The following is a 25414-nucleotide window of genomic DNA, read 5'->3' on the forward strand; positions in this document are numbered from 1 at the left end:
GAGAGGCATGTTTTGCTCGTCACTCCCCTGGGAAATGTAGGAAGTGTGGGTTATTTATTTGTGTCGTCAGTGAAGGGAGTGGGAGTGGCGTTTGTAGTGTCTCCCCGACTCCTCTTAATATCTGTGGAATTTTTAAAACAATGGACATCAATATAGATCCATCTGTTTTCTTGCATATCATTAAAATAATCTGACAATTGTTCTGCATTAGCAAAATATTGATTTGGTAAATATGGGTATAAGCTATTTGTGAGTAATTTGTAGCACTTAGAACTTTTCTATCAGTTTGAAATTATTTCAAGTTGAAAAATTTTCACAATCAAATGTTGACTTGAGATCATTGATTGTTTAAAGAGAGATTATCTCTAAGTCCACCTTTTTCTGCATGTTGTAATAGTCTGCTACCAATTAAATATATTTTAAATGGTATTTCTGACTGTGCAGATAAATTTGTGCTGAATCATTCATATATGGCCTAGTGTTCCCTTTTTGACAAGTGAAAAAGTATTGTTATATATGGACAACGTTTGACAGAATGGGAAGTTACTTCTTAACATGTCAGATTTTTACTTAGATTGGATTATAGTGTTCACACATTTTAGTGAATTTATATGAAGAGTAAGAGTAGACATGAATCTCTCCCAGTAATTTAACATTAAAGAAAAAAATACGGGTTCCTACCCTGGTTTCCATGTTGTTCTTCGTATGTCTTTTTTTTTTTAATGGCCTTTTTTCCCTCTTAGAAGTGTATACATCATAATTTATGGTAGTCTTTGATGAATGACAGTGCTAGTAGTCAATTATAACACATATCAGCATTTTGAGTAAACCCTCTCACAAAGAATAATCAGATCAAAAGTCATCATTGTTACCTTTAGCCAAATCTTAGCATAAGCAGGAAGGGAAACACCAGTTTTGTAAATAATTCCTAACCCTACCTTTGGCAGCATGACCGTAACACTTCCGCAGAACTAGCCTCCTTGAGTAAAATTTCTGTTATCCTTCCAGAGTCTCCCCAACAGCTCCAGACCGCTCTCACTGCAGGATAGAGTTATCAGGGCAGATGACTGCAGTGATTGTACACTTAACCTGTAGATGCTAGCTCCGGACTTGCCCTGTTATGTGGTCTTAGAGAGATTATAGTGAGGAGGGTTGGGTGTTTTTTTTTTTTTAAATCTTCTCAAAAAGGATTATAAAGTCAATTTTAAAAGGTATATCTCTATTATTGTTCATTGTTATTATTTAGTGGTTTGAATACTTAACCAACTCTCATTAGCAATTACTTTTCACTGTCCTCACAAGATAAGCAATACTAGGGTGTCCCCATCTTCTGGATCAAGGACCTGAAGCACTGAGAAGTCAAAAAGAACTTATTTGAAATGTCACAGTAGTTTTCCTCGAACTATTTTTCCCCCCCCAATATTTGTTTGTCACATGGATATGGAAGAGTCTTTCCCTCTAGTTTAAACATTTTTAAACAGTAGAAAGTGAGTTCTTAGTTCTCTGGAAATAAAAAAATCTTTAAAATACTTCTCATATCAAGTAACATCACCTGTTTGACTTTGGAGCACAGCTTCTGTTCTTGTATCTATATTTGTGTTAAATTAGAAAGATTTGTGACTAAAATTTTTTATACTATTTTTTATACCTTTGTGTAGTAACATGTCAAAAGATCAGGTATCTTGTAATATTAAACTTCTGTTAACTGAATTATCTGCTATTTTATAATAAAGCTGTTTTCATGTATAAGTATAGGAAAATGCTAAAAACCACTTTTAGGGTATTTTCAAGATTTTTTGTGAATTGTGCTCATTATATACATACACACAATGAGTACTTCATTGCCATTCACCTGTAATCAAGCTGAAATTAACCTGCAAGAGGGGGTTTGGGTGACAGTAGAGAATAAACCGGAGAAGGCAATGGCACCCCACTCCAGTCCTCTTGCCTGGAAAATCCCATGGGCGGAGAAGGCGGGTAGGCTGTAGTCCATGGGGTCGCTAAGAGTCGGACACGACTGAGCGACTTCACTTTCACTTTTCACTTTCATGCACTGGAGAAGGAAATGGCAACCCACTCCAGTGTTCTTGCCTGGAGAATCCCAGGGATGGGGGAGTCTGGTGGGCTGCCGTCTCTGGGATCGCACAGAGTCAGACATGACTGAAGGCTTAGCAGCAGCAATAGCAGAGAATAAACCATTCAGTAGCGATTACATATTTATCTTATTCCAAACTCTTAGACCACAGAATTAAACTAACTCATGTAATAGAAAACCAGACACTTATTATGCAGAATCATCAATTAAGTCTGCGTTTGAACAAGCATAAGCTAGATCAGTTATATTCATTTGTTCGCACATTCTAATATTTTAAAAATAAAATATATTTGCTCAAGTGGAGAACTTTCAGTACCAGGAGAATGGATAAATAATCATGGTACATTTTAACAACAGTGAAAATGAACTGACTACAGCTACCTGCATGGACACAGGAGATGCCCAGAAACATAGTGTTAGGGGGGAAAAAAGCTGAAAGATATTACAGTATGATACCACTTATATAAAGTTCAAAAACAAGTCACTGCATACAAATGTAGTAAAACTGTACAGGAAACAGGGAAGGATAGTAAGAAGAAGAGGAGTTACCCGGAATGGGGTGGAGTGGAGAGGGGAGAGCATCCATCAGAAAGTAACCAAGGGGTGTCTCGATGGCGCTGCTAGGGGTGACGGTTTTACAGGTATTCATTCATTGTTATGCTTTATGCCTTGCATGCAGTCACACTCTCTGTTATGTATCTGTTTCTAATTCAGAAAACTGTTATAAATATTTTCACACTTTTCCCCTTCTTATTAAAGCTTAAGTCTTTCTCTTCCAGCAAAATGCCCTCTTCCATTTTGATTAATTTTGATGCCACCATTGACGCTTTCTTATAAAATCTTTAAGCATAAAATATTTGTGTTTTCAAGTATTTTTGTAATTCATTTATATTCCTCTAAACCACATAAAGCTTCTAGATGCATACAAGTTATTAGAGACTTTAAATAAAAAAATGAAAATTAAACATTAAAAATAAAATGACAGAACTGGAATGATCCTCTCTAGCTTGTGGAGACCCACTTTGAATCAAGCATTATGTTAAAAAAATTTTTTTCACTTAAATGTAAGCAGCCATCATAAATTTTTCTAATACTTTCTGAGGTTCTTATACAATTTCCTTGTGGCCCCCTCCATCTCTGTGTCATCTGTTCCTTCATCCTGTACTTCTCCATTCCCAGTCTCCAAATACCCAAAACACTACCTCATTCTTCAGGTCTTTCCCAGGTCTTTGACACGGAGGCAGTCTGTTTCTCATTTGAGCTGCTGTGAGGCTTTGTCTTAGGGCCCTGATCACTTTCTACATGCGGTCCATCTACATGGTGTCTTCTGCTGAGCTGTCAGGTCTTTTAGGTGGCGGTTTATTCCTGACCCTCCAGCAGCCCTTTCAGCCTTTATCATCGTGCATGGTAGATGCTTAGTTAATACGTGCAGAAGGAAAGAATCTGACCCCACAACAACTTGGTCAGGTTGGCAGGGCAGGTAACATTAGCCCCTGTTGAGAGGTCAGAAAACAGCCTCCAGGAGGTTGAGAGACTGCCTCGGGCCCATTGCTCTGCTGTGCCTGAACGCCTGTGGAAACGCCGCATCTCTAAGGCCAAGGCAAGTGTCTTCCATGTCACCACACTACTTCTCAAAGTGGCTGTCCTCAAGTCAGCAGACGGGAGGAAGAAGTAGCATATGGACTATTAAAAAGTATTCTTTTCTGTCATTTCTGAGGTTAGTAGTTTACATGCTAACCTATCTCTTGGTTTTTAGAAGGGTGTGTGTGTGTGTGCATGTACACAAGAGGACGAGAAAAAGAGAAAGGCAGAATTTAGTCAAGTTAGGAAAAGAATTAAGGAAGCAGAGGGCAAGCAAGAAATCTTTAGCAGACTTCAGATCCTGCATTTAGGGCCACGTTGCTCAAAGGGAAAACAGTTTGTGTGTCTCCTGTCGCTGGTTGCCATTCCTCAAACAAAAGACGGCATGCGTGTTTGGAAGGTCCTAGAAAACTTAACTGCTCTACTCTCTAACAACTGTCAATAATTTCCTTTCTTTCCTAGAAATCATGTTTGAAGCATTGTTTTTCTTTTTCCCCTTAGGGTATTTTTTTAAGATATATATATGCTAATAACACTTCTTTCTTCTTCCTTCCCCAGAAGAAGAAGAAGAGCAGGTGCCCACAGATGGAGGCACGTCAGCAGAAGCCATGCAGGTTCCCCTGGAAGAAGACGACGAGCTGGAGGAGGAGGAGATTATTAATGATGAGAACTTCTTGGGTAAGAGACCTCTGGACAGTCCGGAAGCTGAAGAAATGCCCGCGATGAAGCGGCCACGCCTGCTGAGCGCCAAGGGGGACACCCTGGACGTGGTGTTACTGGAGGCTCGAGAGCCACTCAGCTCGCTGAACCCCCAGAAGATCCCTCCCATGCTGTCCCCCGTCCACACCCAGGACAGCACGGACCCAGCTCCTCCATCACCGGAGCCGCCAATGTTAGCTCCAGTGGCAAAATCGCAGATGCCAACCGCAAAACCATTGGAAGCAAAGTCATTTACACCCAAAACAAAGACTAAAACCAGTTCTCCAGGACAGAAGACGAAATCACCCAAAATGATCCCGTCACCAGCCATGGTCGGAAGTCCTATTCGGTCTCCAAAAACCATATCCAAAGAAAAGAAATCTCCTGGACGTTCCAAGAGCCCCAAGAGCCCCAAGAGCCCCAAGGTCATGACTCACATTCCCCAAGTACCTGTCAGACCTGACACACCCAACAGGACTCCTTCAGCCACAATAAGTGAGAGAATCAGTAAAGAGACGGTTCAGGTGAGACAGGTACCGACACTGCCTGATGCTGGGAGACTGAACAGTGAGAGTCAGCTCAGAAAGGCTGTTGTCACCGACAAGACCATCGACGACTCCATTGATGCTGTGATCGCACGGGCGTGTGCGGAACGCGAGCCCGATCCTTTCGAGTTCTCTTCTGGGTCCGAATCAGAAGGAGACATTTTTACCAGCCCTAAGAGAATTTCAGGTTCAGAATCTGCTACCCCCAAAGCCTCCACCTCCTCCAATAATTTCCCCAAGTCCGGGTCCACCCCTCTGCCTCTGTCAGGCGGGACTTCAAGTTCGGACAATTCGTGGACAATGGACGCATCCATCGACGAGGTGGTTCGGAAGGCCAAGATGGGGACCCCGCCCAGCATGCCCCCCAGCTTCCCTTACATTTCCTCCCCTTCGGTCTCTCCTCCCACCCCCGAGCCCTCGCACAAGGTGTATGAGGAGAAACCCAAACCGCCGGCCTCCTTGGACGTCAAAAAGAAGTTGAAAAAGGAACTGAAGACGAAGATGAAGAAGAAAGAGAAGCAGCGAGATAAGGAGAGGGACCGGGACAAAAGCAAGGAGAAAAGCAAAGAGAAGGAGAAAGGGAAGGAGAAGGAGAGAGACAGGGAGGCCAGCAAGGAAGCCAAGTATCCCTGGAAGGACTTCCTCAAAGACGAAGAGGCCGATCCCTACAAGTTTAAGATAAAAGAGTTCGAAGATGTGGACCCAAAAGCCAGGTTGAAAGATGGGATTGTGAGGAAGGAAAAGGAGAAGCACAAAGACAAGAAAAAAGACCGAGAAAAGGGCAAAAAGGACAAAGAGAAGCGGGACAAAGAGAAAGTGAAAGAGAAGGGCCGCGAGGAGAAGCTGAAGGCCGTCCCGGCCCCGCTGGTCCTGCCCCCCAAGGACGTGGCGCTGCCCCTGTTCAGCCCCACGGCCACCATGCGCATCACGGCCGTGCTGCCCTCCCTGACGCCCGTGCTCCCCGAGAAGCTCTTTGAGGAGAAGGAGAAGCCCAAGGAGAAAGAGAGGAAGAAGGACAAAAAGGAGAAGAAGAAAAAGAAAGAGAAGGAAAAGGAGAAAGAGAAGAAGGAAAAGGAGAGGGAGAAAGAGAAGCGCGAGCGAGAGAAGAGGGAGAAGGAGAAGGAGAGACACAAGCATGAGAAAGTAAGCACTCTGCCCCCGGGGCCCCGTTTGAACCCTGTCCTGGGGGAAAGTGCAGGTAGGGCCAGCAGCGGTCGGTACGTTCCGGATGTAAATCACCCACGGCTGAACTGGAAGCTGGTCTGTAATGTGTTTACAGAATTTAATTTTAATTCTCAAACCCATAAACCTGTCATCAGCCTCCCCCCTCCCCTGCCCTGCCCCCGCATACACCAGAAAACGATCGAAACTCATAGCCTGAGAGGAACCCAATCCACAGGCCATCATGTCTCTGTTAGCCACACTAATCTCCAGCTAGTTTAAAAAGACCCGTGATCTTTTCAATTGTAAATAGTATTTTTTTTTTTTAATTATCAAGTCTGCTGCATACGGATCTGTAGCCGACTAGTAGATACCTGGAAAAAGCGGGACCCAGTTTTCCCAGAGCAGGCGAAACCATGGCCCTGCCCTCCTAAGAGGACAGCAAGGCCCACGGGCCCTCGCTCCCTGATGCGGCTCTCTGGTTGGTGAGCCGTTTTGCGAGTATTTAAGGTCATGCCTGTCTTCTACTTTCTGTAACATGTCTTATCCTTCTGTTTTCTGCTTTAATAAGATGGGGACATGTCTCTTGAGTATCTGGCTCATCTGACAGCCTGGTTAGTAGGGAGAAACTAATGCTGAATATTTTCCATGTAAGTAGCTCAGGCTTCCATAGAACACAGTCTTAGAAACGGATGTATCCATACATCCTGCAGTTTGTAGCGGGAAGAACCTCGAGCCCTGTGGCACAGGGTGTGACCTCTGCCTTGATAGCTTTGCTCTCGCCCCACCATTCTTTGGATTACAGTGGTTGACTGGTTGATTAGACAATTTCTTTTAAACTTTCTTAAAAAGTGTCCAAGTATTCCTGCTGCCATATATGCAGACCCTCAGAGATCCTCTCCCTGTCCTCTGGGAGCATCCCTCTTTGAGGCTGGCTACGAAATCGTACCCAGTAATATTTCCCACATGGTAAAGTATACTGTATTTGACCTACAGCAGCTCCATAAGCCATACTTTTGCACTGATTTTCCTTTCAGACTTAACTGGGAAAATTAGTTTAGCTGATGAGCTAACCAGGATAATCTCACATTTTCCTGCCTAACGTTATTCTTTCTCTGTTTCCCTTGGCTACTATTCTAAAATAGAAAGAAGCAGAGTGAAAATTCTAAAACTGATAACTGAACATCAGCAGGTTAACAAGACACAGAAATCCAGCTCTTCTTTTTGTCCATTTTTGAAATGGACAATAAATCGCTTTATTATTACATTATTTTCCCGTGGTACCTGGAAGATTTTAAAACACTTCCACGTGCCTTAGTTTCTCCCCTGACACCCATGTGACATGGGTCTGGTGGGTATTGTTATCAATATTTATGGATGAGACATAAACATGTCTCATGTTTATGGATGTTTATGTTTATGGATGAGAAACAGCCTGAGTGACTTGTCCAGGATTGAGGTCACAGCCAGCAAGAACCAGGTCCTTTACACACAAACTTGACTTCCCATTTTGAAATGTTTACAGCAGTTAGCCGCCTGTCCATTAGGTACGTGGTAACTTGGCAGAGGAGCCCTTAGCAAATCAAGAGCACAGTTGCTTTCATCACCATCTCAGGCCTGGAAAGTCTGTGGTAGGGGTTTCAGTGGCCACTGTGACTTGAGTAGAGCACGTCAGGTCAGCTGGTAAAACGACCCCTGCCTTTGGGGAGGACCGGTCCCTCAGGCCATCATGGTTGGAGGCTCAGATACAAGCCACACAGGTTTCACCTAACAGAGGTAATCACGTCCTTGTATCAGTTTTGATGGTTATGGAGCCGTTTTTAAAGATAAAAACTTATCAAAATCAGCCCATCAGGGCTTTAAAATTAATAAACGTTGCTGTCTTTGGAGGTAAGCCTGAGTTCCCAGCCTGACCTTTCCAGCCTGTGAGCTTGGGTGCCTGGGCACCTTGGGTGGCAGTCACTCTGCTCACCACGTTCCCTTGGGGCAGCCTGCCGTGCCTCGCTTTACTCTGGTCGTCTTACCTGTGCGCATATCCAAGACTAAGTGGGGTTGAAGAGTGGTCTCCCCCGCTCGCGCCTGACGAAAGGTCCCCGGCGTCTTTCCTTTCTGTTGTAAGTATACTGTTGACTCATTTCCATCATGTTCTCATCAGCTTTCATGATGGACTAGTGAAATGAGGGGCTTTCAGTAAATAAAATCTAACCTCAGTAAGAAGGGGGGAATATTCCCTTCCTTTTCTTATAACTGTCTGTTCCATGAAGAAACTAGTAACTTCATGTTAAATGAGTTTGTTTGAGTTTATAGACACTTCCTCAAGCCCATGCCCAAGGCTACAGAGGCACGAACTGAACTCTCACTGAGAGCCCGAATCCTGTTTCACTGTCCCCACTGGATCCCACTTGTTATATACCTGACCACAACCGTAAATCTTCTGACTATCTGTTCAATATTTTAAACAGTTTATCAGTGCTAGCTAGACTATGTTTCTGAATGGAAATAATGTAGAGACCTTCATTGTTAAGAAAGACAGCAGAGTGGTTACCAGTTGACATAGCTGAGCATCTAAAATTTAAGGTTATTATATTCAGCTTTCCACCAATACTATTTCGGGGTGTTTTTCTGATATATTAGCATAGATAGAGATCTGAACCAGTGCTGGCTGAACTTGCTGCCAGTGGCACACATATATAGGTGTGTGTGTGTGTGTGTGTGTGTGTGTGTGTTTAATGAAATAGGTTTAACATTAAAAAAATAGAAAGTAAAAACTTGGCCAGATTATATTGACAAAGCTGCCCATTACCTTTGCAGAAAGTCCCTGTCAGAAGATAAACTTTAAAGCTGGAATGCATGAAAGAGTTCCAAGATAGAATTTAAATTTAAACTGATTCTTTATAGATAAGCTTTTTAAAAATCCACCTCTTTGCTTCAAGTCAGGATTTTAAAAATAAATTTCCCCTTTAAATCTCTTGAGCGATTTTCATTTTTTGCAAGGCCGCACTGCTGGTGTCCTGGAAAAATGGAGAGTTAGAGCTTTATCAGTTGGTGCCCTGAGGTATGTGGCAAAGAAGCTAAATCCTTGAAGATTAGCAAAAAAAAATGCAGCACATGGCAATAAGGGGCTTATATGACTACTAGTATTAGTTCAGGTGAAAGAAGTATTGCTTATACATAAAACTGGACAAATCCACTGACAATGTATTTTTAGTTAGCTACAAAGGAGTCTTATATTACTGGACTTTGCTTCTTTAGTGAATTGGGAAGCTTAGTAATCCACTGTAAATGCTCTTCCACGCGCCCCAATTCTCAGCATCACTCTAAAGTACTCTTCTTTTATTTTAACCCTTACAGGCTCCTCTTTCCCCTGGATTTTGGCTTCGTGCCATTAAAAGATGGTGTCAGTCTTACTGTTCAAGAAATCGAAGCCATTGTCATCCAGTGTGTTGATTGCCACAGGATGGGCACATGAGAAGTCACTGCATGATTGTAGGAAACGTCCCTGTGTTTTTATCTGGGCGGCTGCTCAGATAAAGTCAGTGTGAACAAAAGTCTGGAGAGAAATTTTTATTTAGAAAGTGTACTTTCTCTATCGACATTGTTAGCATCCTTACTAGTCTTTTTCTATGCTTTCTTGAATTTTATCTTTCAGTTAAATCTGCTTTAAGAATGAAATGAAAGTATTTAACAGTTTTTCAGTAGGGTTGCCATATGTTCTAGCTTGCCTGGGACAGTCCAGTTTACACCTGTTACATGGTGTAAATAACAGCTCCTGCTTTCACTGTCAAAGCTCTTTCTGGATGGGGTAGTCACCCTGATTACAGGGGAAACTGAGCCAAGGTAACAGGTTCTGAGTCGTTCATTAATTCAGCAATTTTACTAAATATCTCTTGTCCTCAGGGCACATTTATACCATTTTTAATCTGACTCTTAAAATAGCTCTGCATTTTTGTTTCCTTTTGCTTTTACATATTGTATCATTTAACTTTTTAAAATAGTAGGTTGTAAAAAGACCATGCCTTGATTCTTTTTGTCCCGCCAAATCATTGCAGACAGCCTCAAAAAGCCAGCAAGTTCAGTTGAATGGAGGTGAGGCCAACATTCCTCTCAGTTTCCATATAAGCTAGTTTGTTTTACGTAGGAGAAAAAACTGTATTTTATAGTCTACCCTAGCCATCTCACAAATACGTGTTGCTCATCATAAAAGACATTGACAAAGAAACTGAATAGTTCTGTGTAGGATATCAGCATTGCCAGAAAAAAAAGACCCAAACTATGTGGCAAAGAGTCACAAATAGTGTGGTGAGACAGAGGATGAGTTTGGGGTCAGAGAACTGAATTTCAGTCACTTGCTTACTAACTTTGTAACTCTGGCCAAACCACTCAATCTTTCTGAGCCATCAGTTACACGTGAATAATAATTCCTTCCACACTTACCTTAGGGAGTTATGGAGATCGCGTGGGATTGTGTGTATGGGACACACTTGGTGAAGTGCTGTGCAAGTAAGTTGGAATTATTGTGAGAGTGGTAATAGGAATAGACCAGAGTAAAGTGAGAAGCATAATGATACTACAGAAGGTTTTTAAAAAGATAGGGCAAACAGCTTTATTTTCTTAATAAAGCTTAAAGGGTTTCAATAATAGTATTGTGGGTTGAAGGAATATGGAATATTACTTCTAAGACTAGCATCACTTATGAGTGTATGTGTGAGACCCTCAAATATTTTAGAATTGAAGAAATTTAGGAACTTTCTATAATTTTTCATTCTCTGAATTAAAAAAACAAGTTTTGCCATTTTTGTGACCTTAAAGCAGAAAAGGAAAAGGAAACAGAAAGAAAGGGAAAGTGGTTGCTTCACGTATGATCATTCTGTCTGTAAAATGGAAACCATGACACCCACCCCACCTGTTTGTTAAAGAACCTGAATGAGAACATCTGAAAAAGAACCAGCCTGGCAAGCATTAAGTGTTTTAAAACTGTTTGTTTGCTTGGGACATACTTTTTTTCCCAGAGGTAACACAAAATGGTGAGAAAAATATAGAAACCTTAGTAGTTTACAAAAGAGGCTAGACCATTGGTTCTCAGGTTTGTGTTAGATATAGACCTCTGTGTTCAAAGAATTAGAGAAAGTGAATTCAGAGGTTTTTTCGTGGGTCTCTCTCTGCCCCCACCCCGGTGACCCTTGGTCCCCGAAGCCTCGAGGAAACTACTGGATTAAGAATCGGGCAAAAGTGAGACCATTTAGAGGAGCAGGTTTTTGTGGGGAAACTGATAAGATTTAGATGTGGTGAAATCTTTATAGAGTATTTAGTTGAAAATGTCCAGCAGACAGCATTATATTCTGGTGTTACTTCCAGTCAGTGCTGGTATAGAGAGGGTGATTTTGAACAGATGACATATTGAAAACTTCTAAGACTGAATCCATGAATGTGAGTGAAGTCCGTGTTGGGTGGCAAGAGGAGAGGACCCAGCGAGCAAAGAAGAGGACTTTGTTAGGGTCAGGGAAGGAGCATGATGAAGATCTCAGTGGAGGAATAGACAGGAACAGTAGGGAAGAGTGAGTGTCTAGAAAGAGTGGCTTTAGTTGGGCCAGAAGGTAGAGTGATGTTGGGTGAGGAGTGAATTTATGGAGATGATGAAGTAAAGACTAGAACGTGTGAGAGGTCATCAGCTGGAGGGTAAAGGGGAGGTAAGTTTTTTAAATGACGGTTGAGCGCATTAGAAAGCTGGAGGAAAATGATGGAACTGAGAAGGTGGAGATGCCGCAAATAAGGAGGAAGTTTCTTTCACAGACTAGAGGAGACGGACTCTAGTGTAATTGTGGGTGCAGACGCTTGTAGGGAATGGAAGGAGCTGTGCCCAGTGGTTTCAGCATTTTTTCCTGTGGGGTTTGATGAGCAGAAGGGGAAGGAAATCATGGGATGGGTCTTAAACGCTGTAAATGTTTGAAATCATTGCTTCCAATCGATTCTTAAAATATGTCTTAGGCACTTAAGTGTCAGACCCTACAACAGGCACTGGGAAATAGCAATGCACAGAGCAGGCACGGTTTCCACTCTTACCTAGTTTAGCAGAGAGTCCAAATAGGCAGACAGTCTTAAAGGCACAGATGAAACTGGAGTTTTGATGGCAGAAGCTGGAGCAGTTTTAAATTTTTTCTTGGGAATTAGTGCTCTGGGGAATGATTTCAGATTGGTCCTGGACAAATGGTGAAATGACTGAGAAGCAAGGAGTTGAGGATGCTTGCAGGATAAGTGGTTCATTCAACAGATGTTGGTTGAGTGCCTCCTGTGTGTCATGCACTGCTCAAGAGAGTGAACGAAGTCATAGATCTTGATGGGACCACGATTTACAGAAAACAAACAAAACTCAAGAAGGGGACAGGTTAAAACATATAAAACATGGTAGATTTGACGAATGTGCAACATATTGTTTCTGTGAGTACTATTGGGTTGACCCAGAAGTTCCTTTGGGTTTTTCCTTAATATCATAGGGAAAACACCAAGATGAACTTTTTGGCCAGTGGCAATATATTGAGCACTGTGTTATAAACTCCTTCCCCTTTAGAACCACTGCACGATTTCTTTTCTTAATTTCTCTTGAGCTTGAAATACATAGATCAGAGGTTTGGAGCAGTTGTCACAGTGACTAGCAGCGTCCTGCCGAGCCAGGGGTGTTGACGCCTGGCAGTGCCTGGGACATCTGCTCAGCAACAAACCACCCCACTGAGAATGCCAGTGAAAACCCTGTTGAACAACTGTGGTGTAGGTGATAATTTGAACTGCAGAGCTTTTTCTCATTTTGTTCATTTAAAATACTGATTTTACTATAGAGGATCTGCAGGTCAGAAATTGTGAAGAAGCCCTTTCAATACCATAGGTAATTTGTATGTTCCCTTTCTGATTATTAGCTCAACCATTTGAGCTGGTGTCTTCAACTTACTCAGCAGTCACTGCCTTCACCATGAATTCTTCCTAAGTACATATGTTTTGTCTCTTATAGTATTTTAGGTCACTTTTCTACTAGCAGCCAAAAAATGAAGCAGTTCAGTGCTGTGATTACACTGGGTGTGTCAGTTTTCTTATAGGCGTGATAAACGCAAGATGAGTTTAATGTTTTTCAAGACCCATAAATTTAATCTTATAATGAAGCTCTTTCTGCAGTTTTTTCCTATTTATATTAAGTCTGGCAGTCACATAAATGTTCCATTGAATGACCGAAGCAACAATTCTTGTTTAAAAATTCTGACAATAAAATCCGAGAAATTAATCAAAACTAAGCAGATACAGAAATAGCTCCCATATTTAAAGTGTTTAAAATTTGGGGGATTTCTCATGACCCTGAGTCTTGGAGAAATGAAAACTAAAGAGCCCCGGGTTAGCTTCACCTCTAGCACCTCAGCCACGCTTGAAACTCAAAAGCCTATCAAGTTTGTGGGGATGAGGAAGTAGGAGAAAAGGGAGGTGGTACTTCTGTTGAGAAATGTGTAATTGACTCTAATGTACTGTTTTCAACAGATCAAAGTGGAGCCCGTGGTCCCAGCCCCAAGCCCCGTTATCCCCAGACTGACTCTCAGAGTTGGAGCCGGCCAAGACAAGATGTAAGTACTGACGTTTCGATGTAGAGGGCAAGAGATTGAACTTAACTTTCATTCCTCTTCCCTAATGGATTAGAACTCTGTGGATCTTTCCAATGTGAACATGTACAATCAGGCTTTATTTTGAGAAGTCTTCATTCTCAAATATTTATTGCTTTCTTTCTCAGAGTAAATGCTTACTGCTTTATTTAACATATAGGAGCCTTTCTGCCCACCCCACCCCCAACCCCCTTGCCCCAGTTCTTCTCTTCTTTTAAAGACTAATGCAGGATATTGTTTCTGCTTAGTTTGTGAGGCCCCGACTATCTGAAAAATAAGAAACTACTGAATGGACTGACTCCCCACATTACATCCAGGTGGATGTAGTATTAAGCCTTCTCAAACGTGTGTTCTCTGTCACCAGGATGAAGAATGAAGATTCTCTTCCTGCTCAGATGGCACATGGTTTTATTCTGTGTGTGCATATAAAACAAGGATAATGCCAAAAGCTTGGTCAAGCACTGTATCAGTGACAACTGAAGTCTGAATAATCCACCCCTTTTTTTTTAAGAGAGAACTGGAAATGTAGACCTGGTGTTTACTGTTTTCTTCTTAATTTCATGGAATCATCACATCGGCCTATCCTTCTTCAAAGTAAATTTGTTGGCTGTGTTTCTTTTATTCATTTTTGTGATATGAATTAAGGCTTACAATGCTCTTATGTGATCCTCATAAGGTGATGAACATGGATTTTTTTTTTGCAAATCATGTTGAAAATCATTCATCTAAAAATCATACTATGCATCATTTCAGTGAATTTTACAAGCTCAGAGTACAAATTAACAACCGTATTTTTTACCAGTAAAGCCTAAAGATGGATTAGTTTACATCACAAGCAATCAAATGTTATATAGAAAATAGGTTTACAAGGCATTTAACTTTCATTCAGTTTTTAACTATAAAGATCAAAGTAGGAGCCATGAACTTATTTATTTAGTAGGTAGAGTAGACAACAGCAAGTTTGCTTTGCATCCTCATCATTCATTCCATCTTAGAGTTTGTGTGTAGCGTGTATTTTATGCAGCCACGGCTTCTGTTAATTCCAAATGTAATACTGAGAAAAAGTCCAGCGTCATTCCGATGAATGATGTTGTGGGGGCAAACATGGCCTTCTAGGAGAGTGTGTATTCTTCTGAAGATTGAAAGAAGAAAATCTGGTCAGTGCTTTTCTTGCCTAAATTATAATCATGTCCTTATCCCTCAGCCATTAGAGAGCAGAGGGCTAGTTAGCATAGTGACCCAACCAAAGCACCTGTACCTGCCATCTCCTTAGAAATCCTGTCCTTGGGTTCATTTCTCTGAAGGAAAGATACTCTTACCTATCTCTGGACAAATACTTTTCTCCTACCCATTCATATTTTATTCCAGTTTTGTCCTAAATCACCATTACCTCACCTTTCCTTACACATACAAGTTTGGCTTGCTTATTCCTTTAGAGGAATAAGGTTTTTAGAAAGGCATTGATAGTAGTATTCATCACATCTGCCTTTAAACATCTTTCAGGTATTTGGTTGACTGATTCCTTTTCCTCTCAATAAATCACTCATATACCTAAGATATTGGAAGTTGTGAGAAATAGATCCTATGACTCTGGAACAGAATGTCCAGTATTAGGGAAATTATAGTACCCAGTCTAGACAAATTGTCCTTGAAAGTATAACATGTAACGTGAACTTTCTGATATTTAGGGAAATAACTCCCATATCATATGAATAATCAATCATTTGACCGAAGTCAGACCCAAGGAAATATATACTTATAATGAAGAAAGGAATAAATTAAGTGAAATATATTACAGTTTAAACTTGAAAGAAAAAGAGGCCCGAGTCACATGTTGTTGTTCAGTTGCTAAGTCCCCTCTGACTCTTTGCGGCCCCATGGACCGCAGCACATGTTGTTCAGTTGCTAAGTCCCCTCTGACTCTTTGCGGCCCCATGGACTGCAGCACACCAGACTCCTCTCTTCTCCATTGTCTCCTGGAGTTTGCTCAAGTTCTTGTCCATTGAGTCAATGGTACAGTCCAACCATCTCATCCTTTGCTAACCCCTTCTCCTTTTGCCTTCAATTTTTCTCAGCATCAGGGTCTTCCAGAGGGTCGATTCTACGCATCAGGTGGCCAAAGTATTGGAGCTTCAGCTTCGGCATCAGTCCTTCCAGTGAATATTCAGGGTTGATCTCCTTGCAGTCCAAGGGACTCTTAACTCTTCTCCAACACTGCAATTCGAAAGCATCAGTTCTTCAGCACTCAGCCTTCTTTATGGTCCAGCTCTCACATCCATACATGACTACAGGAAAAACCATACCTTTGACTCTATGGACCTTTGTCAGCAAAGTGAGGTTTCTGCTTCTAAATGTGCTGTCTAGGTTTGTCACAGCTTTTCTTTCAAGGAGCAAGTGTCTTTTAATTTTGTGGCTGCAGTGACCATCCGCGGTGATTTTGGAGCCCAAGAAAAGAAAATCTGTCACTGCTTCTATTTTTTCCCCTTCTATTTGCCCTGAAGTGATGGGATCAGATGCCATGATCTTTTTTTGAATGTTGAGTTTCAAACCATCTTTTCACTTTCCTCTTTCACCCTCATCAAGAGGCTTTTTAGTTCCTCTTCGCTTTCTGCCATTAGAGTGGTATTATCTGCATATCTGAGGTTATTGATATTTCTGCCGGTAGTCTCAGTTCCAGCTTGTGATTCATCCAGCCCAGCATTTCGTATGATGTACTCAGCATAGAAGTTAAATAAGCAGGGTGACAATATACAGCCTTGATGTACTCCTTTCCCAATTTTGAACTAGTCTGTTGTTCCATGTAAGGTTCTAACTATTGTTTCCTGACCCACATACAAGTTTCTCATGAGACTGGTAAGGTTTTCTGGTATTTTCTTTTCTTTAAGAATTTCTACGGGTTTTTTGTGATCCACACAAAGACTTCAGCAGAGTCAGTGAGGTATAGTCAGTTAAGCTAAAGTAGATGTTTTGCTGGAATCCCCTTGCTTTCTCCATGATCCAAAGAATGTTAACAGTTTGCTCTCTGGTTCCTCTGCCTTTCCCTTTTTTTTTTTTTTTTTTTTCATTTTTGGCACTTAGTTCAGAAGACATTCAAAGAATCGAGTGTCCCTACTATAACAAATCACTTTTCATTTCTGTTTGCTTATTTATGTGAACAAGATTTCTCAGTGTTTCCATTCATCAGTATTAGAAATAGAAATTGATATTGATAACACAACATTGTAAATCAGGTATACCCTAATAAAAAAATTGGGGGAGGTGGATTTTATCTTTTTAAAATTAATTTATTTGTTTTAATTGGAGGCTAATTACTTTACAATACTGTAGTGGTTTTTGCCATACATTGACATGAATCAGCCATGGGTGTACATGTGTCCCCCATCCTGAACCCACCTCCCTCCCCATCCTATCCCTCAGGGTCATCCCAGTGCACCGGCCCTGAGCACCCTGTCTCATGCATCGAACCTGGACTGTTGATCTATTTCACATATGATAATAGACACGTTTCAATGCTATTCTCTCAAATCATCCCACCGTCGCCTTCTCCCACAGAGTCCAAAAGTCTGTTCTTTATTTCTATGTCTCTTTCGCTGTCTGGCATATAGCATCATCATTACCATCTTTCTAAATTCCATATATGTGCATTAATATACTGTATTGGTGTTTTTCTTTCTGATTTACTTCCCTCTGTATAATAGGCTCCAGTTTCATCCACCTCATTAGAACTGATTCAAATGCATTCTTTTTAATAGCTGAGTTAATATTCCATTGTGTATATGTACTACAGCTTTCTTATCCATTTGTCTGCCGATGGACATCTAGGTTGCTTCCATGTCCTGCTGCTGCTGCTGCTAAGTCACTTCAGTCGTGTCCGACTCTGTGTGACCCCATAGACGGCAGCCCACCAGGCTCTGCCGTCCCTGGGATTCTCCAGGCAAGAACACTTGATTAGCTATTGTAAATAGTGCTTCGATGAACATTGGGGTACGTGTGTCTCTTTCATTTCTGGTTTCCTCCATGTGTATGCCCAGCAGTGGGATTGCTGGGTCGTATGGCAGTTCTATTTCCAGTTTTTTAAGGAATCTCCACACTGTTCTCCATAGTAGCTGTACTAGTTTGCATTCCCATCAACAGTGTAAGAGGGTTCCCTTTTCTCTGCACCCTCTCCAGCATTTATTGTTTGTAGACTTTTTGATAGCAGCCATTCTGACCAGCATGAGATGGTACCTCATTATGGTTTTGATTTGCATTTCTCTGATAATGAGTGATATTGAGCATCTTTTGATGTGTTTGTTAGCCATCTGTATGTCTTCTTTGGAGAAATGTCTGTTTAGTTCTTTGGCCCATTTTTTGAATGGGTTGTTTATTTTTCTGGTATTGAGCTGCTTGAGCTGCTTATATATATATATATTTTTTTTTTTTTTTTTGCATATACATTTTTGAGATTAATTCTTTGTCAGTTGCTTTGCTTGCTTCTTCTGCTTTTTCTAAACCCAGCTTGTACATCTGGAGGGTCTCAGTTCACATACTGCTGAAGCATAGGCATAGCTTGAAGGATTTTGAGCATTACCTTGTGAAATGTAAAATTAGCATGTGAAGTGAGTGCAGTCATATGGTAGTTTGTACATTCTTTGGCATTGCCCTTCTTTGGGATTGGAATGAAAACTGACCTTTTCCAGGCTTGTGAGCACTGCTGAGTTTTCCAAATTTGCTCACATATTGAGGGCAACACCTTAACAACTTCAGCTTTTAGGATTTGAAATAGCTCATCTGGAATTCCAACACCTCCATTAACTTTGTTTGTAGTAATGCTTCCTAAGGCCCACTTGACTTCACACTCCAGGATGTCTGGCTCTAGGTGAATGACCACACAATCTTAGTTATCCTAGTCATTAAGATATATCTTTTGTATAGTTCTTCTGTGTATTCTTGCCACCTCTTCTTAATCTCTTCTGCTTCTTGAAGAGATCTCTAATCTTTTCCATTTTATTGCTTTCCTCTATTTCTTTGCAGTGTTCATTGAAGAAGGCCTCTTACCTCTCCTTGCTGTTCTCTGGAACTGTGTATCCAGTGGTTAGCTCTTTCCCTTTCTCCCTTGCTTTTCACTTCTCTTCTTTCCTCAGCTATTTGTGAGACTTCCTCAGTCAATCACTTTGCCTTCTTGCATTTCTTTTTCTTTGGGATGGTTTTGATCACTGCCTCCTGTACAGTGTTACAAATCTCTGTCCATAGTTCTATAGGCACTCTCTTTACCAGATCTAATCTCTTGAATCTATTTGTCACCCCCACTATATAATCATAAGGGATTTGATTTAGGTCATACCTGAATGGCCTAGTGGTTTTCCCTGCATTCTTCAATTTAAGCCTGAATTTTGCAATAAGGAGCTCGTGATCTGAGCCACAGTCAGCCCCAGGTCTTACTTTTGCTAACTGTATAGAGTTTCCCCATCTTTGGCTGCAAAGATGCAAAATAATCCAGGAGTTGGTGATGGACGGGGAAGCCTGGTGTGCTGCAGTCCATGGGGTTGCAAAGAGTCGGACACAACTGAGTAACTGAACTGAACTGACTACTGATGCAGAATGATCAGTCTGCTTTCAGTATTGACCATCTGATGATGTCCATGTGTAAAGTAGTCTCTTGTGTTGTTGGAAGTTATTTGCTGTGACCAGGGTGTTCTCTTGGCAACACTGTTAGCCTTCACTCTTCTTCATTTTGTACTCCAGTGCCAAACTTGCCTGTTACTCCAGTTCTCTCTTAACTTCCTACTTTTGCATTCCAGTCCCCTGTGATGAAAAGGACATCTTTTTTTTGGTGTTAGTTCTAGAAGATCTTGTAGGTCTTCAGAGAACCAGTCTACTTGAGGTTCTTCAGCATCAGAGGTTGGGGCACAGACTTGGATTACTATGTTGAATGGTTTACCCTGGAAGCAAACCAGGATCGTTCTGTCACTATTGAAATTGCACCCAGATACTGTATTTCGGACTCTTTGATTGACTATGAGGGCTACTCCATTTCTTTTAAGGGATTCTTGCCCATAGTAGTAGATATAATGGTCATCTGAATTAAATTCGCCCATTCTCATCCATTTTAGTTCACAGATTCCTAAGATATGGATGTTCACTCTTGCCATCTCTTGCTTGACCATATCCAGCTTACCTTGATTCATGGACCTAACATTCCAGGTTCCTCTGCAATATTGTTCTTTACAGCATCGGACTTTACTTTTACCACCAGGCACATCCACAACTGGGCGTCGCTTCTGCTTTGGCCCAGCCTCTGCATTCTTTCTGGAGCTATTAGTAATTGCCCTCCACTCTTCCCCATAGCATATTGAATGCCTTCCCACATTCCCGTCTTCCGGTGTCATATTTTTTTGCCTTTTTATGCTGTCCACGGGACCTTCAAGGCAAGAATACTGGAGCAGTTTCCCGTTCTCTCCTCCAGTGGACCACGTTTTGTCAGAATTCTCCACTATAACCTGTTTTGTGTGGCCCTACACGGCGTGGCTCATAGCTTCATTGAGTTATGCAAGCCCCATTGCTATAAGCAATAGGATTTTATATAAAATACAACATAATCAGGAAAGAGGGGTTCTTTTTGTTTTTTTGTTCTTTCAAATCTAAATCAGTGGTCAACAAGCTACGGCCATGGGCCAGTCCATCCCACTGTGTGTTTTTTATGGCTCGGCTGAAAGAAATTAAAAGAAGGATAACACTTTATGACACTTGAAAATTATATGAAATTAAAAGTAATCTTTTATTGTTGTAGTATAGGGATCATGGCTTATTCCTTGGCAGTAATGATGGAAAAGAGACGGCAGATTCATACAAACATGGCTTTATGTAGTTTGTATTCACCTGGGGCTGTAATGATGCTCTTTTGAAGTGGAATTAATGAGTAGACTAGAACTCAAAGGGGGGTTTGAATAGTCTAGGGGGAGGAGTTGTTTGTTTCTGAAGAACAGGCAGAGAGTAGAGTTTTTTGAAACCATAGGAAAAAAAAAACCACTTTACAGAGTTTAAATTATACCCTCTTGTTGGAAGATCTCTAGGACAATATTTAGTTTCTAAATCTTATATAAAGAAATGATGCCTCTGACCCGTGATCCAGGAAAGTGCTTTGAGATTAGACTGTTTCCTCTCTTCTGTTATTGTTCCTGAAAGCCAGACAGAGGGCCCTTGTCCCCCTTGATTGAACGCTCCTGCCGAGTGTGGTTTAAAGGGTCTGTGGGGATCCAGTGCCACCTCCTGATTGTGTTAAAGTTCAAGGTGACTCTCCAGGCACCTCAGATTCCTTTAACAGGTATCCCAGGAATGAGGACCCAGAGTTCCCCTTAGTCTATATTGAAGAGGAAACTAAAATACTGATCCTGAAGTTACAGACTCAGCATCTGTAGCTTGCAGGGGTGGTGTGAATGGGAAGAAAGAATGCACTCAAGTAAATCGACGAATAACTGAGTCTGGCCTAACGGCCAAGCTTTGCCGTGATGCCGAGAGAGCAGGTAGGTTTAGCTGGCCTGGGAGCAGCGCCTAACATCAGATTGGTCAGGTCAATACGGATGCTGTTGAGGTCCCCCTGGACTTGGTGCTGGAAGGGACGGTGAGTGCCCCTCGGGATCAGAGGTGCTATGGGCTGGCCAAGTGGCAGCACAGTCGCCATGTTATTTGTTGTCCCAGTCTTGTCATTACTGAGTCAGTTTATTTTCAGTAAGCCTAGGAAAATTGGGCTGACTTTTGGTGTCCGTGCATTTAGCCATTCCTGTGAGGGATATGGACAGAACACAGTGGTGTAAGCGAGGGAGCATCTGAGGGGCAGGACTGCTTAGACAGGATTGTCAGAAGAGACATGTGGAGCGTTAACTGTGAGGTTATATTTATAAAGCGCAAAGTTCTATTAAAGGAGCATCTCATTTAAAAAGGCAACTTAAAGTATTGGCAGAGTATTAAGAGGAAAGGCCCTCGTATGTAAAGATTTGAGGGTAATGGTGGTTGGGGGTTACGCGGTCTTCCCCTCCTCACGTTTCTCCGTGTCTCTTTAGGCTCTCCTCTCGCTGGCACCGGGGAGGTGGGTCTGTCCTTTCCTCCGTCTGTCCTGTGGCTCTTTTGGGGGCGCGGGCCAAGTGGCTGTCCTGCCAGCAGTATCATTTGCCCAGGTTGGTGGGGCTGCTGTACTGGAGAAGCTTGGAGCTGGTCCTGCTCTCAGGGCACTGCTGCCCTGGCTCAGAGAGCTCACCAGGGACAGGTAATGAGTTGGGCCCCTCCACACATCAGCCAGCTTCCCAAGTGGCGCTGGTGGTAAAGAACCAATGCAGAAGACATAAGAGACACAGGTTCAGTCCCTGGGTCAGGAGATCCCTTGCAGGAGGAAACGGCAGCCCACTCTAGTAGTCTTGCCTAGAGAATCCCAAGGACAGAAGAGCCCAGTGGGCTACAGTCCAAAGGGTCGCAAGGCGTCGGACATGACTGAGTGGCTTAGCGTACACACATCCAGGCATGCTCAGTCATTGTTCCAGATAATACCCAATACTGTTTGGTCAAGTGACCCAGAATCGTTCTGTGTCACTTTCATGAAAACAATATCATTACCATTAATAATTCTAACTTTTCTTTTGGCTGAGAGGACACAATAGATACTCTTGTTACAAGTTTAATCCTTTTCCCAAAATGCACACAATTTGCCAAAGTACTTTTCGTTGACGACTTTACTGCTGGCAACTAGAGTTTTCCTTCTGCTAACACTTTGTCACCATAGCCTTGAGTATTATCAGATTTCTTACAATTCAGGAAATTCTTTCATTAATCAGAGCTCTCTTAGCAGAGGTGCTGAAAATTGATGCTTTCCTTTTCCTGTAAATAATTCAGTTTTTTGTTGCAGTTTATAGAGTTTAGTTTATGCCTGGGAGGAGGCTTCTTTTTTAAAAAATTTATTTATTTTTAATTAAAGGATAATTGCTTTACAATATTGTGTTGGTTTCTGCCGTACATTAACATGAATCAGCCAAAGATACATATGTCCCCTTCCTCTTGAACTGAGGCTGCTTAACAGTTGTAATTTCTAAATTATCTATATATACCATAATAATGGAAGCTAAAACTTTTTGCTCATTAATTCTGAAAAATAAATGGTTAACCTTTAAAAATGTAAAGTTAAGTATAGATATTTGCTGTCTTTTCTGTGATCCAAACTTTTCTGATTAACTCTTTTTGACAGTACAACCAGAAATAGAGGATAACTATGCACAATTACAAAAATAACCATTTAAAATATTTTTAAAGAAGGTAAGCATTTTATGTTCTTATGTAACCAGATTTAACTGAAAGACATTTAATAGGTAAAAGTGTATAGTGGTATTTTAGTGGCAAATTCTTTAGAAAAATAATAGCAAATTATTTTTATTTCACTTTCTGCATATTTTTGTACACTTAATATGTTGTTTATTCATATGTAGCTTTTTTCTAGTTTAATAAATTTAAGAGTGACTTAGAGAACATAAAATAAAGATACTGGAAAATACTAGGAAACCAAGAACAAGGTGAGGAAAAAAGAAAATTTATCCTTCAGATATGATCACGACTTCCTAGCAATAAGGGCAGAGTGAGATACATTTTTAAAAAAAGAAGGTACCCCTTAGTTTCTCAGCAGAGACGTTTTTCAAGATGCTAAATTTGAAGTTTTATTTCCATAGGAACCTGATGGCAAAATAGCTGTCTTCCATTGCAGCTTTTACAGCAGATGAAAGGCATTTTTTTCTTTGACTGTTGCTTAGACCAACCCCTAGTCCAAGGGTGTAGCCTTGAAGCACACACAGTGCAGGTGCTTCATAAAGAGTCCTCCTTTCTCCAGCTGAGACACGTCTCCTGCTTTCTATTAGTCAGGATTCTGGGCTCAAGTAACAGAAACCCTAATCAAACTAGCTCAATCCATGGTTAAAGCGGTTTATTTGACTTTAGGCAAGGTGACTTTAACCAAGGTTCAAAAAGTGTCATTGAGACCCTGCTCACTTTCTTTTCCTCTGTCTGGCCTCTGTGTGGAGGCAGAGATGGTCCCGGTTGCTCTTGGCCGGCGTGGTTCTTTCTGTGCTCATAGGCTGAACGCCCCCACTTGACAGCACCCCTTGTTGGCTCGCATCCTGGAGCCAGCCAGCCCCAGTGGGAGGGCGTGGAGCCCTGTTGGAGAGGGCTGGTAGGTTCCAGAAGCAAAGAAGGGCGCTTCCACTGGGGTAAGGGGGAGGGGCAGGCAGAAATGATTGATATGCTTTTCTTTTATGTAGAGAAAGGCAGTCAAGTTCATGTTTTAATAAAAGCATGTTGAAGAGGCAGAGCAGGGGAGCTTGTTGTTTAAAAAAAAAAAGATGATCCTTTAGAAATAAAGTTCAAGAACATTTCAGACCATCGTCCCGTCAGACTTGGAAAGCCTTTTGTTCTTCTATTTTTAATTTGTTTCCCTTGCAGTAAAACTGTCTGCTTTGATTAAAAAAAAAAAAAAAGATTGAAAAGTGTTGATAGTTTTCTTTGCTTTGCCATGGTTAACTTGCTGCTGACACAGAAACATTTCATTCATAGGTATTTTGCCTGTATGAGAAGCTATCTAAAAGAACAGTGACCCCCCCAAAAATTAATAAATAAGGATAAAAAACTTAAGAATGACTGTATTTAAAATCTATGGCAAATAACTTATTTTTAATGCTAGTGAAATATGGTACCATGACAAATGAAATTTCCTAGCCGCTGAACAATGAGAACACAAATTGTGGGTGGTAGCCATTATTCTTGCTACTTTTTGTACTTATATTGATAAATTCAACAGACTCAAACCCATATATCTCAGTTATAATTCCAAGAGGAAGCAGGTCGTTAACATTTTTCTTGCTCGGGTCTTCAGCCCTTTTCTGATATTTTCCAGACTGGGAGGATCTTGACCTTCTTAGAGCACTCTCTCTTTTTTACCCAGCTAAAGTTTAGATGAAATCCCCAAGTTTGATTTCTTCCCTTGATGCATGGTAGTTTGTCGACTATCGCCAAAGATACAGTGTATCCAAGAGAAAAAAAAAAAATAGTATGCTGTCAGAAAAACTGGCTTCAGGTTTTGGGAAATGTTTTTACTACCCAGTAAAACAAGTGGAAAGATTATAATCAAAGCATTTCCATCTTACTTGTAAACAATTACAGCAGTCCTTACACGGATGCCACATTAGAAGACTGGGGAAAATTTACTGGATTCCATTCTAATGCAATTAGAGCTAATTTTGTTCTTTAAATGAATAAAAGGTCAGCTAGTAAATCTAGCTTATCTTGCGTCCAGACTTCAATAAATTGTTTTATTTAATTTGTTGTAAAAGATCTTATCCTTAATGGGTCTAGGTCTTATTTAGTTCACTTAGGTTTTAAAATATTTATGACCACCTTTTTAGATATGATTTGAATGATAGTTGGAAAGTTCCTCTCTGCTGTGTTATCAAGGCCCAGGATCACTAATTGAGTGAATATAGGAAGGTACTTAAGATTTGTTATCTAGAAAAAGCTGATGTGAACTTCCAGAATTTAAATGTTCTTTAACCTGTGACAGGCAGAGGTAATTTAGCTATATCATGGTAACCTTTTGGATACTGTCTTACCTATAATTTCCCCTAAAGATCAAACTACTTGCACTTCTAGTGTTTAAAGAGAGTGTAGACCTCCTAATGAGAACATTCTTTTTA

The 25414-nt window shown here is 41.1% G+C and overlaps 1 protein-coding gene across 1 annotated transcript in view; it reads left to right on the forward strand.

Moving 5' to 3' along the window:
• The window catches only part of TAF3 (TATA-box binding protein associated factor 3), a 117685-nt gene that overhangs the window by 80500 nt on the left and 11771 nt on the right, over positions 1-25414 (forward strand). The window contains exons 3-4 of the mRNA XM_068987455.1: positions 4235-6063; positions 13597-13679. Of these exons, the coding sequence (XP_068843556.1) occupies positions 4235-6063; positions 13597-13679 (1912 nt within the window). The remainder of the gene's footprint in view (positions 1-4234; positions 6064-13596; positions 13680-25414) is intronic.

The sequence above is a fragment of the Capricornis sumatraensis genome, chromosome 15, assembly GCF_032405125.1.
Source record: "Capricornis sumatraensis isolate serow.1 chromosome 15, serow.2, whole genome shotgun sequence".
NCBI lineage: Eukaryota > Metazoa > Chordata > Mammalia > Artiodactyla > Bovidae > Capricornis > Capricornis sumatraensis.